Source organism: Chinchilla lanigera, unplaced genomic scaffold (assembly GCF_000276665.1).
Source record: "Chinchilla lanigera isolate Chin_1 unplaced genomic scaffold, ChiLan1.0 scaffold00015, whole genome shotgun sequence".
Lineage (NCBI taxonomy): Eukaryota > Metazoa > Chordata > Mammalia > Rodentia > Chinchillidae > Chinchilla > Chinchilla lanigera.
In genome coordinates this window covers 13,777,500-13,791,174 of record NW_004955416.1, presented here as the reverse complement: position 1 = coordinate 13,791,174, position 13,675 = coordinate 13,777,500, and the positions used below count along the sequence as shown (strand labels likewise).

General features: G+C 47.5%; 1 protein-coding gene across 6 annotated transcripts in view; it reads right to left on the bottom strand.

Annotated features, from left to right (window-relative positions):
- Homer2 (homer scaffolding protein 2) overlaps nt 1-13,675 on the bottom strand; it is a 157,299-nt gene that overhangs the window by 37,239 nt on the left and 106,385 nt on the right. For all 6 annotated transcript variants that reach the window (XM_013512494.1, XM_005381473.1, XM_013512493.1 and 3 more), the window contains 2 exons: nt 12,044-12,200; nt 640-771 (listed from right to left, as the gene is read on the bottom strand). In XM_013512494.1, coding sequence (XP_013367948.1) covers nt 640-741 — 102 coding nt within the window. In that variant the 5' untranslated portion in view covers nt 742-771; nt 12,044-12,200. Of the gene's footprint in view, nt 1-639; nt 772-12,043; nt 12,201-13,675 lie in introns of those variants that run through there.

The window sequence follows — 13,675 nt, the reverse complement described above, 5'->3', positions numbered from 1 at the left end:
CAAATCACAGCTGGGAATCCTCTCCCTACAAATGAAGCAACACACATCATACCTCCCACCCAACTGCATGGCACTCAAGGGGATGCAGGGACTCCAGGTTAAGAACTCTCAGAATCACCCGACTCGCCCTCTCTGAGAGCTGCAGAGAGTCACTGGTATCGACGGCTGTCAAAGACAAACTGTGCGATCCTTTAAAAGACACGACAAGCTTACTTCATCAAGATGCACTGTGGCCAGATCAGGAGTACTAAGGTAACAGTACTCTAACAGTTCTATTCTCACAGGGGGCCTAAAAAGTTAGTCAGCACAAAGTAGGCAAACAAGTCAGCCCCTCCGAGTGTACCCTGACCTGCTGGGCCCAGGGAGCAGGGGCTGATGCCCGATAAGGGGCACACTGGGCTTGCCGCTTCCCCATGCTGCAGCCTCAGGTCCAAAGCAGCATCTGTTAGAGATGAATTTCCGTTCCCCAGCTGGCTGCTCCAAGAAACCTGCTGTGACAGCCCTGCGGTGCCAGAGGGCAAAATGGAAACCAAACAGGAATCTTACTCACCAAAAGCACCACTCCATCCCCTCAGGCAATTTCTGAACGAGGGTGGCTTCTAGCGTGGTGCTGACCACTCTGTGGAGAGAACTACGTACCTTTGTCAGCTGCTGCTCAGAGGAAAACCCCAGACCAAACACTGTGTTGGCTCTGCTGTCGGCCCACTGCCCAAACTTCTGCGACGTTTTGGTGAAGGTCATATTCGGTGTGATTGTGCTGTTTATGATCACCTGGAAGAAAAGGGCCCGGGGCAGAAATGTGAACACTGAGCTGGGTACCACCATCTCTCCTCAGAACATCTGCCGGGGGAGCTGGCACTCACAGCCCACTTCCTCTGCCTGTCACTGCGGGTCCCAAGTTCTCCTGATGCGTCCTGTGCTGAATCCCACGCACACCATGGCTGGGGCAATTTCAGGCAGTTAGCAGTCAGCCAGTCTAAAATAAGCAGGAGAAAGTCTCTCCTGAGCAGAGAATACCTCCGCAAATGGCCATTCAGTGCCCCAAAGCTGCCATGCATCACGTCACCCTCATGGCCAAACAGGGCACCTGTTTACAGAAGAACTGCACCCTGCAGCTTTTCCCGTCACCACAGCTCCAGTGCCCAGCTCAACCACTGCGTCTCCATAAGCACTGCTTCCCAAGAGGAAGAAGGAGAAACTCTAGTTACGACAATGTCTTGGGTTGACTTATAAAGAGACTCATCATGCAATGTGAGCAGGGTAAGGACCCCACAAGGCAGTGATGGCAAATGTTTTAGAGACGAGAGCCCAAGCTGTACCCCAAGACCCACTTACTTATTGCCAAGCGCCAACCCTACAGTCAAACCTGAATACTGAGGTTTTAGTTTAGAAAAAACCAGCTCACACCTCAACATCTTTTGTCCTAAAAGAAAAAAACAACTCGCATGCCATAGGCTTGCCACCACTGCTATAAGGGATGCTCACTGTCACCACTCCTTGGCGGCAGTGAGATGGGACAGAGAGACTGCAGTTCCTGAAAGAAGAGAGTCATGTAGAGCAGGCTGCCTTGAAAAGGAAGGTGACCCTCAGTTGAGAGATAGGTAGAACATGTGAACCCCAGGAGGGAGAGAGTGGGGAACAAATACCTTCCCCTCTGTCCCTCTCTGATCCCTTTACCACTGGCCAAACCCAGCCAGAAGCCACAGGACCTGGAAACTCACTGATGTCATTGCAGGTCAGCCTCTGGAGTAAAAGGATGATATTCACTCATTCATTCATTCATTCATTCATTCAACAAATATTTATGAAGCATGTACCACACAGCAGGCATTCTGCTAACCAAACAGACAAAGCTACCAAGCAGAGTCTGTAAGGATATCTGTCTGATGCCACCAGACACGAAGAAGTGCAGACAAGGGTACGGGGTGTGGAAAATACAGATCTAAACCATGGGCTGAGACAGGAGTGTGCTTCGAAGACCTTAGAGGCTGGTGGGATTCTGGCTCAGGTCGGGCAGGCCTGATACAGCAGAAGCAAGGCAGACCTAGGGAAGCCATGTGGCTGGAAGCTGGGTCAGAATGAATCATGTGATCCCAGAAAGCCAACTCTGGTTATGTCTCAATTACTTGGATCCTGGAAGGCCAAACAATGCCTAGACCCATTCATTTTAAATCTTAATGCTGCCTTCACTGCAAACCTCTGCTGCTGAGTGAGCCAACCCCCAACCCTAACCTCTCTGAATGACCATGGACAGAGGCTGGGCAGAGAGTAAAGGATATAGCTCTCAAGCTTGCCCCAAACAGGCTGTCCCAGCCAGTCAACCTGGAGTAAAAGTGACACTGGGTTTTCTTTAGAACCTAGCAGTTTCTTTTTTTTTTTTTTTGAGACAAGGTCTTGACATGTAGTTGAAACTGTTCTTAACCTCACTATGTAGCCCAACCTGGCCTCGAACTCACAGCAATCCTTCTGCCTCAGCCTCCCAAGTGCTGGGATTACAGGCATGTACCACCATGCCCAGCAGAACCTAGCAGTTTTTAAGATACTTTTTCATAAAATCTTTTATTTAGAATTCATTTTTACAGAAAAAGAAACAGGCTCAACAAGTTCATCAAGTGACTTGTTCAAAATCATAAAACTAGGAAATGTCTAAAAAGGGTATGATGTATATATTAACAAAGGAAAAGTTAATTGATTTCAAAAGCAAAATCTATTTATCCTGCTGAGGGCTTCATTTAGCTCCTTCAGTGTGTGAACTCATCGTCATTTTGAAGGAAATTCTCAACCACATTCTCCACTCCTCGCCTCACCTCTCCTTTCAGGGCTCTAGTTACACACGTGCTAGATCTGAAGGTGCCCAACACCTTTTATACTCATTAATTATTTTTCCCTGAGGCTTGGCTCTACTTCAGTTTTGGTATTTTTTTACTGATCTGTTTTCCAGTTCAAGAATTTTGGCTATTAATGTAGCCAATCTGCTGCTAAATCTATCTATTGAGTTCTTAATTCCAGATATTACATTTTTAAATTCTAGAATATCCATGTGATATTTCAAACATTAAATTCTAAGTCCCTGGGCATATTCTTCCTTTCACCTATTTTATATATTCCCCTGCTACCTCCTTAAATGCGTCAAGGATAGTTACTTTAAAATCCATGATGTAAACTCTAACATCTGAATCTATTTCTATTGCCTAGTTTTTCCCTTTTGACTCTAGTGTAGAACCCTGTCCTTCTGCATGTGTAGTACATTTAATTGCATACTGTCCACCAGAGAAAGCTTTTCTTTTTCTCTCCTGGGCAAGGAAGGTAGATAAGAGATCCCTACACTTCTCTGGGACAGACCTGGGTCAAGGCTAGGCTTCAGTTTCCTGCTAACTGCTGTGTTTAGAGCAGGTCCTGTGGAATTTCAACTGAGAGCCTTGCAAATCTTTACCTCCTCTGCCCTAAAAGACTGCAGAGATTCAGTATTGGCCTTGAGAAGTGTTGGGCTTAGTTCTACAGCCTTCCAAATCCACCTATCTTCAGGGTTTAGCAAATCTTGAAGGGGAAACTAGTGAAGTGACTGGAGTCACTCCAATCTCCCACTTCGTCCCTCCAACTATATCTGCTGGCTTCTGTTGGCCCATAGCAGCCTTTCCTGGGGACCAAACTTGGATGTCAGGCCTCTGGCTGCTCTGAGAATGAGTTAGTAGCCAGCAAAGGGGTATGCAGGTGTGAGTCTCAATCCCCCCTCCCTGAGGCTTTCATGCCTTTATTTTTTTCTTCGGCCCCTGTGGCAGGACTTTGCTTTCTCTGCACTGTAAATGTGAGAACTGTACTCTGCCTCTCAGAAATGCACAGCCTGATCCTTCACCTTCTGCTATTGACATGGAATTCAGCAGGCGTCTTTTAGGCACACTCCGCCATGAGTCTGAAACCTCTACAGTTTGCCACTTAGGCTGTCTCAGAAATAGGCTCAACAAGGAGCCAAGCCCCAGCCTGTAGCATGCGCCCAGAATTGGCAGGTGGTCCCCAGGCAGTGCTGCCAGTTAACCTCTGAGTGCTCCTCATCTCTCTGGATTTTAGTCTCTCTAGCTCTCATCATTTCCATAGCTGTCTGATACCTTTAAAGCATGTTTATCCCTTTTTTCCTGCTTGTTGTCAGAGGGAAGACTGGCCTGCTGGAATCTATACACCTGATTTGGAAGCAAAGTGCTGAATCAGTAGAAGGTGAGAGATGCAACTTACTATGTGCTTCAAGTGACATTTCTCAAGTGTTTATGGGAAGTATGCAATCTCTCCTAAGACTGATGCTTACTTCAATTAAGCAGCATACTCAGATATGCTAATCTAGCTAATTGGTATGATCTCAAGCTGCAGCTACCCTCCAAGCCTCTCCCGTGTCCCAGTGCTCACTCTAAGCCATGATTCCGGACCTCTAACCACCCACCTATCTCTTTCTATAGCACAGGGGTGCGGTGGGCTAGGAGAGCAAATTATGGCATCAGACCACAGCCCATAACTTACACCCATTGGGCTCACTCTGCTTCATCCTCGGCCCTTGCCCAAACTCTTGGTATGTCTGAGATTTGGTGAGATTACAATGGTAGTAACAGTAACGTACTTTCTACCTTACTAGTAAAATTGTGCTTATAACTCATGTCCATCAAATTCACCCTACCTGCTTCTCTCCAGTCTCCCAAGGGTCCATTCACTCACCCCAACCTATGCCTCCTGCAGTCCCCTGGGTCATGTGGCTCTGTCCCCAACCGCAGGCTATTCCTCCTATACCCACAATGTGCTGTGCACTCACCACTGCAGACTCAGAATAGACAAAGGGCCTGTGTGCTCTGGGGATGCAGTATGCTGGCCTTGCAGGAACTTATTAGAATTCTGCAGTGGGAGCTGCACTGCCCTCCTCATTCCATCAGCTTGCGCTGCTGGGGAATTGCTTTGATCCCGGTTGGTATAGCTACCACTCCTTGTCACCAGCATCAAGGTGCCTGGACATTTGCCAAACACAATCTACAGTACGCTACAAGCTACAAGTCAGCCAGGAGAGAGGGAGATGGAAGCCAGCCCTGGTGCCATGCTGCTCTTGCAATCCTCAGCCAGTAATGTGGAAACCACTTCACCATTATTACCATTCTATATTCGCTGAAGGCAGCACTGGCCAGGTGATACCAACAGATTAGGCAAACATGGAGAATGAGGGTGCCTTCATGGATGAGTAAAACCACTCAAAAAAAATATGGCTTAAAAATATGGTTAAAAAAAGTAAAGCTGGACATGTACGTTCTTCACACCCAAGAATTCCACCCCTTAATATATACAGCTGAGAGAAACTGTTGCATAGGTATATGGAGAAAGGTACAAGAATGTTCACAGCAGCAGTGTCCACCACCAGCAGGATGGAAACTGTGGTGTGGGGCTGGGGATTTAGCTCAGCGGCAAAAAGCGCTTGCCTGGCAAGCGCAAGGTTGTGAGTTCGGTTCCTGGTACCGGAGAAAAAACAAAAAAGCAAAAAAACAAAAAAAAAGAAACTGTGGTGTGTGTAGTCATTCAGTGAAACACTGTCTAGTGGGAAAATGAACCAAGGTGAGACACATCAACATGGATGAATCACCAAAATGTAATATTAAATTAGAAAAAATAAGTCACAAAAGAACACACACCTGAGAGTCTCCAGTACAATTTTGTTTGTATAAAGATCAAAAACAGGCAAAACTAAATAATATATTTTTCAGGGGAGGGGTCAGCAAACTATAGCCTCAGATCAAATTCAGCTCATGGGCTGTTTTTGTAAATAAACTTTTGTTGGAACACAGCCATACCTATTCACTTACACATTTCCTACAAAAGTAGAGTAGAATAGCTGCAACTATTGCCAGTTTAAAAAAATTAACTCTCGGGCTCTTAGAGAAAAAGTTTGCCAACTTCTGGGTTAGGGATATGTAAGTGTGTGCCAAAACTATAAAGAAAAGCAAGAGAATGCTTAACACAAATTTCAAGAGTGGTAATCTGATGAAGGGTGGATGGCAGGGCATGTACTTAGGGAGAGGCCCATAAAGGGACCACTGAAGTGCTGATGGCCCCCGCCTGACAATGGTTCTACTTGAGATTCTTCAGCTTTGCCATGGTGTGAAAGTGACTCATATACAGTAGAAACTACACTTCCAATTCTGCTTTTTGGTCTTTCCCCGAGCTAGTGATGTACAGAGCGGCCCTCTCTCACGACGCTGGGCAGCGGCAGCACCCAAGCTCCCGCTCTACCGCATGATCACAGCATGAGCTCTACGGCACACTCTGGCTGAGTGGGGCTGCAGCAGGTTGCATCTTCACATTTCGTGTGTTCAAGGCAATGCTGAATTATGCTACTGTCAACTCAGGATGGCTTCCCCAGGTTGTAGCTGTAATGCTGAGTCCAGGAGCTTCTGCAGGGGCAAAGGGCATACTTCTTCAGCTGAGTGAGGGTTCTCGTTATTACTAGACATCAACAGTACCTATGAGTGCTTAAAATGAAGTGCACAATCCTGTCACACAGCTCTCAGGGAGGCTAATCTCGAGGGTGGGCAGCAGCTTGTGAAAAGGGCTGGCAGTGCCCTTCCTGTACACAGGGACACTGGAAAATTACTGCACAGGGAAAAAGACCGGGACCGCAGGGGCTCAAGCAGACTGTAGGTGAGCAGGGCAGGGTCACGGGAGTGGAGGACACCATGTAGCAGAGGGCTGATTTCAGGCAGGAGAAGCAGGTGACGGAGTACAGCGGCTGGGACAGAGCGAGGAGGGAGGGAGGCAGAATGCAGTCTGGGAGCTGCGGGCTTGAGTGGAGACTGAGGACGCAGGTGAGTGCTGACGCAGCAGGGGACTCAGCCGGTGGGAACCGTGCCTCCTGGGGAGGGGGCAAGGAAAGTCTGGGAAGCCCCTGAAGCCCAGGGGACAAAGGCCACCCTGGCACAGGTGTTAACGTGGGCTCCCAACCCCTGCATACACCTTTCTTTCTCGTGAGTTATCTCTGCCACTTCCATAGGGAAAGAAGAAGCCCTGGGAAAAGATCCAGTTCCGGCAGATGGGTGGAACCAAATTTTCATAAAATGTTTCACAAAATACCTGTCCCAAGAGTTATGTAGAAGATGCAAAAAGCTAAGCTCCCCCAGTCTCTGGTCACACTGCTCTGGGGTTGGGCAGAAGCTGTTCGTGAAAGAGGCGGACAGGACACGGGATTCCTCTTCTTGGAGCACTGTCCCCACTCCAGGGAGTTAGAAACTGGAAGTTTAGAAGTTTTCCACAAGGGGCTAGGACTGAGTGAGTGCAATTAAAGATTGCTGCCTGATTCTCAGGTGGTTATTAATTGATTCTGGTTTTTAACCACAGAGCGGGAAGAAAAGAAACCAACATTTGTGGGAAACCTACTGTGTGGTGGGAACCTTCCACACGCTCACTTCCTTAACACAGATGCTCCACACTCATTCAAAACGGGAAACTACAAAGATGAGTGGAAGAGGCAACCATGAACACGTTCTTGGAAACAACTTTACATTCTCAGGAGTAAATACCAAAGAAGCCAGGGTTTGGGATGCTTATAGCTTCCAAGCCGGTACGATTAGGCAGTATTTACAACCCAGAGGGCACTGCTAAATATCTGTAGAACAGACGACCTCTAAGGTCTCTTCCAATAGAGGTTTTCTGCGATCCTATAAATAACTGAGAACCAAGGGCAACAGAGTCATCCAGAGCACCCGGGAGAAGCACCTGCTTCAGGCAAGTCTTGTCCACAGACACAGGCAGTTTGTCATAAGGATGGCAGTGATTCACTCGCACTGTAAAGGGTGCCAACAGCACAATGAAATCAAATGCTGCAGTGGCTCAATTAACAAATGCTCTGGAAATGGAATTTTTTTATGATGGAGTTGGCTGTTCTGCCCCCAAACACCCCATTAATTGCATGGCTGTTAGTGTGTGCCGGTCCATTCCAGGGTTGCAGTCCTTGGTTTCTCCTTGGCAGGAGCAGGTGAAAGAGCACAGAGGTTGGGATACAGATGGGAGGGAGGGAGGATGGAATCTAGCAACCAAGGACTTGAGTGGACTGAGGACAAGTGACCCAGCCCTGCCCGTGCCTACTGTCCTGCTGTACACACGGCACAGCTGGTACAGGCTTGGAGAGGAGGTGGTCAGGCCTGACTCCATCACCTGTTCATTCCCATTCCTGTTCAGGTCGCTCACTCTGACTTGGTGCTGAGGCTCCACCAATGAGCCAGGCATGGTCCCACGCATCCTCAAAGAGCTCACAGTCTGCTGACAGCACGCTCTTCCCAGAGATGGATCCACATAATCCCCAGAACCTGGGTGATGCTGAGCATTCACTTCTGCTCGTGTCTTTAGACAGCAAGCAGCTGGAACTGATACACTCAGTGCTGTTCCTGGAAAAAAAGAGACCTGTGGTGTTTCAAAGAACAGGTCTGAATTCAAAGTCTTCCTATGGTGAGCAGCACCAATTGCTCTCAGCAGTAGAGAAGGCCTTCTATGCATCCCTCTTCAAGTAGAGGATGACAAATGCTTGGACAGGGAAGGGGACCTCACACACTGTGCCTGCTATGGAATGACGGCTGCTAACTCCTCCCTCCTGGGGGCCTGTGCTCTCCCGGTTGCCCTCAGTTCACACAGCAGCCGGGTCTGGTGTGGCCACCAGCTCCTTCCATACCAGCAACTAGCTGCCAAAGCATGTCTACTCCATTTGGGAGGGACAGAGGCTTCCTCTTCCAGACAGATGGTCCAGAAGAGCCAAACAGCAGCCTGTGGTCACAGATCTGATGCAGCTGGGCCAAAAGAAAGAGGCAGGACCCAGTCCCCAGAGCTGCCCGAGGTCACAGAGATGCAGTCTATGGGCTAAGACACGGCCTCAAAGGCTAAACTGGCGTCTCAGTTTGGATCAACATTTGGAATCAAAGGCCCAAAAGGAAGTAGAGCTGTCAGGACATGGTGCAACATGAGGATGGGGAGCCATACTTCTCCAGCCCAGTGGTCAGCCTAGGACAGCATTCTCTAGGCACCTGACAGAGACCTAGGATGGAACCAAGATAGACACTTGGGAATAAGGACAGAGGAAGAATCACACTGACTGAACAGAGACGAGGTGGGCGGTGAAGACACTGGGACCAGTGTGGAGGGCAGGAGTTAGCGTCGCACATGGTCCCTTATTCCAGTCTGAAGGAATGGGGGTGCTCCACCCACAGTATTCACGGAGGATGGAATCTGAACTGGGGCCCCACCCCTGGATGAGCAGAAGGCAAGATATAGAGTGCTGGGGCAGCAGCGGGCAGCACTCCTCAGTCTTCTCCACAGCCACTAGACTGAAGGAGGCTCTGGACCTGGTCCTGGTCTGGCACATCCAGTACTTTGCATTCCAGTTTTCCAGGAAGGAGACTGACAATCCCCAAGTGCCAGTGAGACTATTTAGATGACAAAATCCACTCCTACCTCCCCACATGTGCCCCAGGGCCCTCTGCTCCCCTTGCAGAACAAGGCTCCATCCCTGTTCCCTGGTACCACAATGGTGAACCTGGAACTCTGGAGAGGCTCCCGGGACTCCAGGCGGTCAGGCACCACAGCAGGTGGGTATGGAGATCTGACATCTTTTGGCTCAGCCTCTGAAGTTTAGTGGTGTCCCATGGCATAGGCTGCTGATTCCCACTTCTTAACTTGGTGGCTCCCCCACACTGGGCCTGAGTCAGCTCTACTCTGCGGCCAGGGTGTCAGCCCTCCCTCCCACACCCATCTTTCTCCGCTGGAACTCCACCACACTGCCACAGTCGTGAGGAACCGCACAACCATAACGATGCGGTGGCTGACATGCTGACAAGTTACTAAAAGCCTGTCTAAAAGGACGGAGGCACCAGCTCTAAGAAAGTTGCCTTTGTCTAGAGTTCAGCCCAATACATCCTTGGATAACTCAACTGACAACAGTGCAAACCCATCTAAGGATGGCAGCTGAACTGACAGGCTCTGCAGACAAAAAGAAAGAAGGTCAACTCAGCTCCCATCTTCATCAGAACATCCTGGGAAAAACCCAGGCAATTAAGGCTCAGAAGCACAGAAAGGAGAAGTGGTAATTGTAACGGTGGCATACCATGTCTCCCAGAAGTAAAAAATATTAAAATTTGTTCTAAGAAATTAAGACACCTTTCAGATATTCACTTGTCAAAAATGAGGTGCCTCCCTACTATGTGCCAGGCACTTTCACTACTTGCTACTCATCTGCCCCTCCCATGCACTATTCCCGCCTCCCACTCAGACGGAAAAGCCAGGCCTTGAGCCCTTAAGATGTTCACCATAGCAGCTGCTGCTGTCATCACACACCACCTATATGACACATGTCTACCAGCCAGGGAGCGGCCTGCTCTAGCCCAACAAGCCAGGACCTGGTGTCCACAGAGCAGGGACCAGCACCAGCCTGCCCAAGCCCCTCAGCACTGTGAACTTGGCCAGGCCACGAACCCTGCTAGACCTCAGCTATGAGACAGGGATTTCTGGGCTCCCTTCCTGAATAGGAGGAAAGGCTGTGGCACTTGGAAGGAAGAGAAAAAAGATCATGGACCCAAGATGCCTTTATCTATAGCCACCATGGTGCTGAGATCACAAAGGAGGCACTTGGAGGACAGGACCTGGGCTGAAGGGAAAATGTGACTTGCTCCATCGGATCAGGAGGCACCAGCGGGCTCTTACCCCTTGCCCAGCAGATCTTCCCATGGAGGCTTTCGCATGCCTTCTTTGTGGAAGAGGGGAAAAGCCAACATCCAGACCCCTTTCTACTGCCCAGCTCTCACCGCGCCCACTTCCTACTGTCTAGGAAGGCTGACCTAGAGAAGTCAGGAGAGATGAGGTAGGAGATGAGGAGGCCAGCCAGGAGGCTACTGCAAGAGTCCAAGCAAGACTGCACCAGAATAAGAGTTAGGATCGTAAAACACAAATGACAACATGTATGTGAGACATTTCAGAGGCAGAGTGGATTGACAAGAAGGAATGACTCTGTGTTTTGTTTTGTTTTTCAGGCCAAATAATTGGGAGATAAAAGTGCAGAGCTGATTTCGAGGGTAAATTGGGGAATTCAGTTGCAGGCACATTGAACGTCAGGTGGTAATACGTGTAACTGTCCAGCAGAATGAACACAGATGAAAGACAAAAGGCAGGTTTATTATTTTTAGAAAAAGACTTGGTGGTCCTTCTGCTGGCATCCCTTCATTCTGGTCCCATAAAAACTGGCAAAAATATGGAGAAAGACAGCACAATAATAAACGTACCAGGGGAAAAAATATTTCAAAAAATACTCCAAAGCCATTTAATAAAATTTGACTCCTGTGTTTAATTAAACACCAGGACGAGCCCAGATATACTATCCACTGCTGTCAAGGGTGCAGTAAACTGACTTTCTCATACATGCCGGAAGAAAGAGCCCTTTTAAAAGCAATTTGGCAATATGATCCAATACTGTAAAGTGTTAATATCACTCACTACCTACAGTATTACTTCTAGGAATCTGTTCTGAGAAAACACTCAAAAGCAATAGGTATGGGACAGACAAATGAGGCCATTTGGTCCATTAAAATACTCATCTATAGTAGTAAAAACCTGGAAGCCACTTAAACATCCAATCACAGGAGAGAAATTAAAGAGTATTATAAACCCTGATGAAACCACTATGTAGGCATTAAAATATTAGTTATGAAAACAATGTGGTAACAGGAAAATCTACTTTTCACTTATTTGCCATGATTTCAAGTAGAAATAAAGAGCAGGTAAGCCAGGCCTGGTGGCGCACACCTCTAATCCTAGCACTAGGCTGAGAGGAAGGAGGATCACAAGTTAGAAGCCAGCCAGAGACTTTGCCTCCAAAACAAAAGAAAAAGCCGGACATGTGATTATATAGACATTATAATTATAATTACAACTTCTCTGTTAAGACAGCAGGATTTGGGGGTACAACATTTTCCTTCTACTTTTCAAATACATTGCTTCAGATGAAAAATAAGCTAGAATGTTGAAAGTCAGCTTGTGGGGTGGTAGGTACCTTGGCTCCATCCACACTGATGATCCGGTAGCTGTTCCTTGTGACATCGTAGAAGTAGGAAACGGTGACGGCCTGCTTGCTCGCAGGCACCCAGTTCTTCTTGGTGCTGGGGTCGATCTGGAAGACGTGCGCTCGGGTGGTGAAGATGGGCTGCTCTCTGCAACAGAAGCGGTGCACACGTGAGCGGACAGAACATGATTTTATGCACAGCCTGTGACTTCCAGGCCACCCACTGCCCCAAAAGATTTTAAATAGCTTATCAGCAAAGATACATATGCATGAGCCCAATTTAAATAAGAAAAGGGAGCCGAGGAGAGGAGACACCAGTGTGTAGTTACAGCAACTCACACTCCATTTAGCTGACACCACCTGAGACTGCAGGGCAATGGGTTTAATGAGCAATTTGCTTAAAATGCAATGCCTTTTCTGAGAGGTTTTGCACACCTGTCAAGTGTCCTTTTCCTGACGTCCTGCTGGTATTCTTAGGACTTCGGAATCAATTCCCTTTAGGATTTTGCAACAAATTTATTTTGAGAGATTGCGCAACAATTTTAGTGTTTTATAATGCATTTGCAGCGTAATATTTCTATAATCAATGTGGAGATCCAAATGGAGATAAATCAGCATTGAGGGTCCCCAAAAAACAAATAACAGAAATTCCACTCAACCCAGCTATCCCTCTTTCAGGTAGCTTCCTAGAAGAGTTGAAGTCATGATATTACAGTGATCCATGCACATCCATGTTTACAGCAGCACAACTCATAATAGCTAACTCATGGAAGTGGCCTATATGCCCATCAACAGATGGCTGGATAAAGAAAATGTGGAGTATATGCACAACAGAGTACTACTGACCCATCAAGAATGACAGATGTGAGTCATGTGTAGGAAAATGGATGGATTTTGAGTGACTAAGAAAAATAAACACAAAGGATTAAATATCACATGGTTTCTCTAACATGAGACTGAAATTATAAATAAAGGAGTAAAATGCAGGAGAGATGCTAGGAAACAGAGAAGCAAATGCTGTGGCGATGAGATGATGATCTGGGGAAGGAACAGGAAAGAGGATTAAAAGTGGCCAAGATGTGCTACGTGTATGTACAGAGATAAATGTAACTATTATGTGTCACAAACATATACTATTAAAAAATGCTACATTTCTAGTAGGTACTTCTCCAGTTTACAGCCTCCCCCACCCCAGCACTGGGGATTAAACCCAGAGACCACTGAGCTACATCCCCATCTTTTTTAAATTTTATTTTGAGCCAGTGTCTCACTGGGTTTCCCAGGCTGGCCTTGAACTCACCATCTCCTGCCTCATCCTACTGAATATCTGGGAGTACAGCCATACACTACTGCACTGGCTCATAGCATCTTTTTTTTTTTTTTTTAATCTTTTTGAGACAGGGTCTCGCTAAGCAGTTCAGGCTGGCCTTGAGCTCACTTTGTAGCCTAGGCTGGCCTCAAGCTGGCAATGATCCTCCTGCCAGCCCCTCAAGTGCTAGGATTACAGGCTTGTGCTACCATGCCTGGCTCATAGCAACTTTTTTTTTTTTTTTTTTTTTTTTTTTGGTTTTTCTCCGGTACCGGGAACCGAACTCACGACCTTGCGCTTGCCAGGCAGGCGCT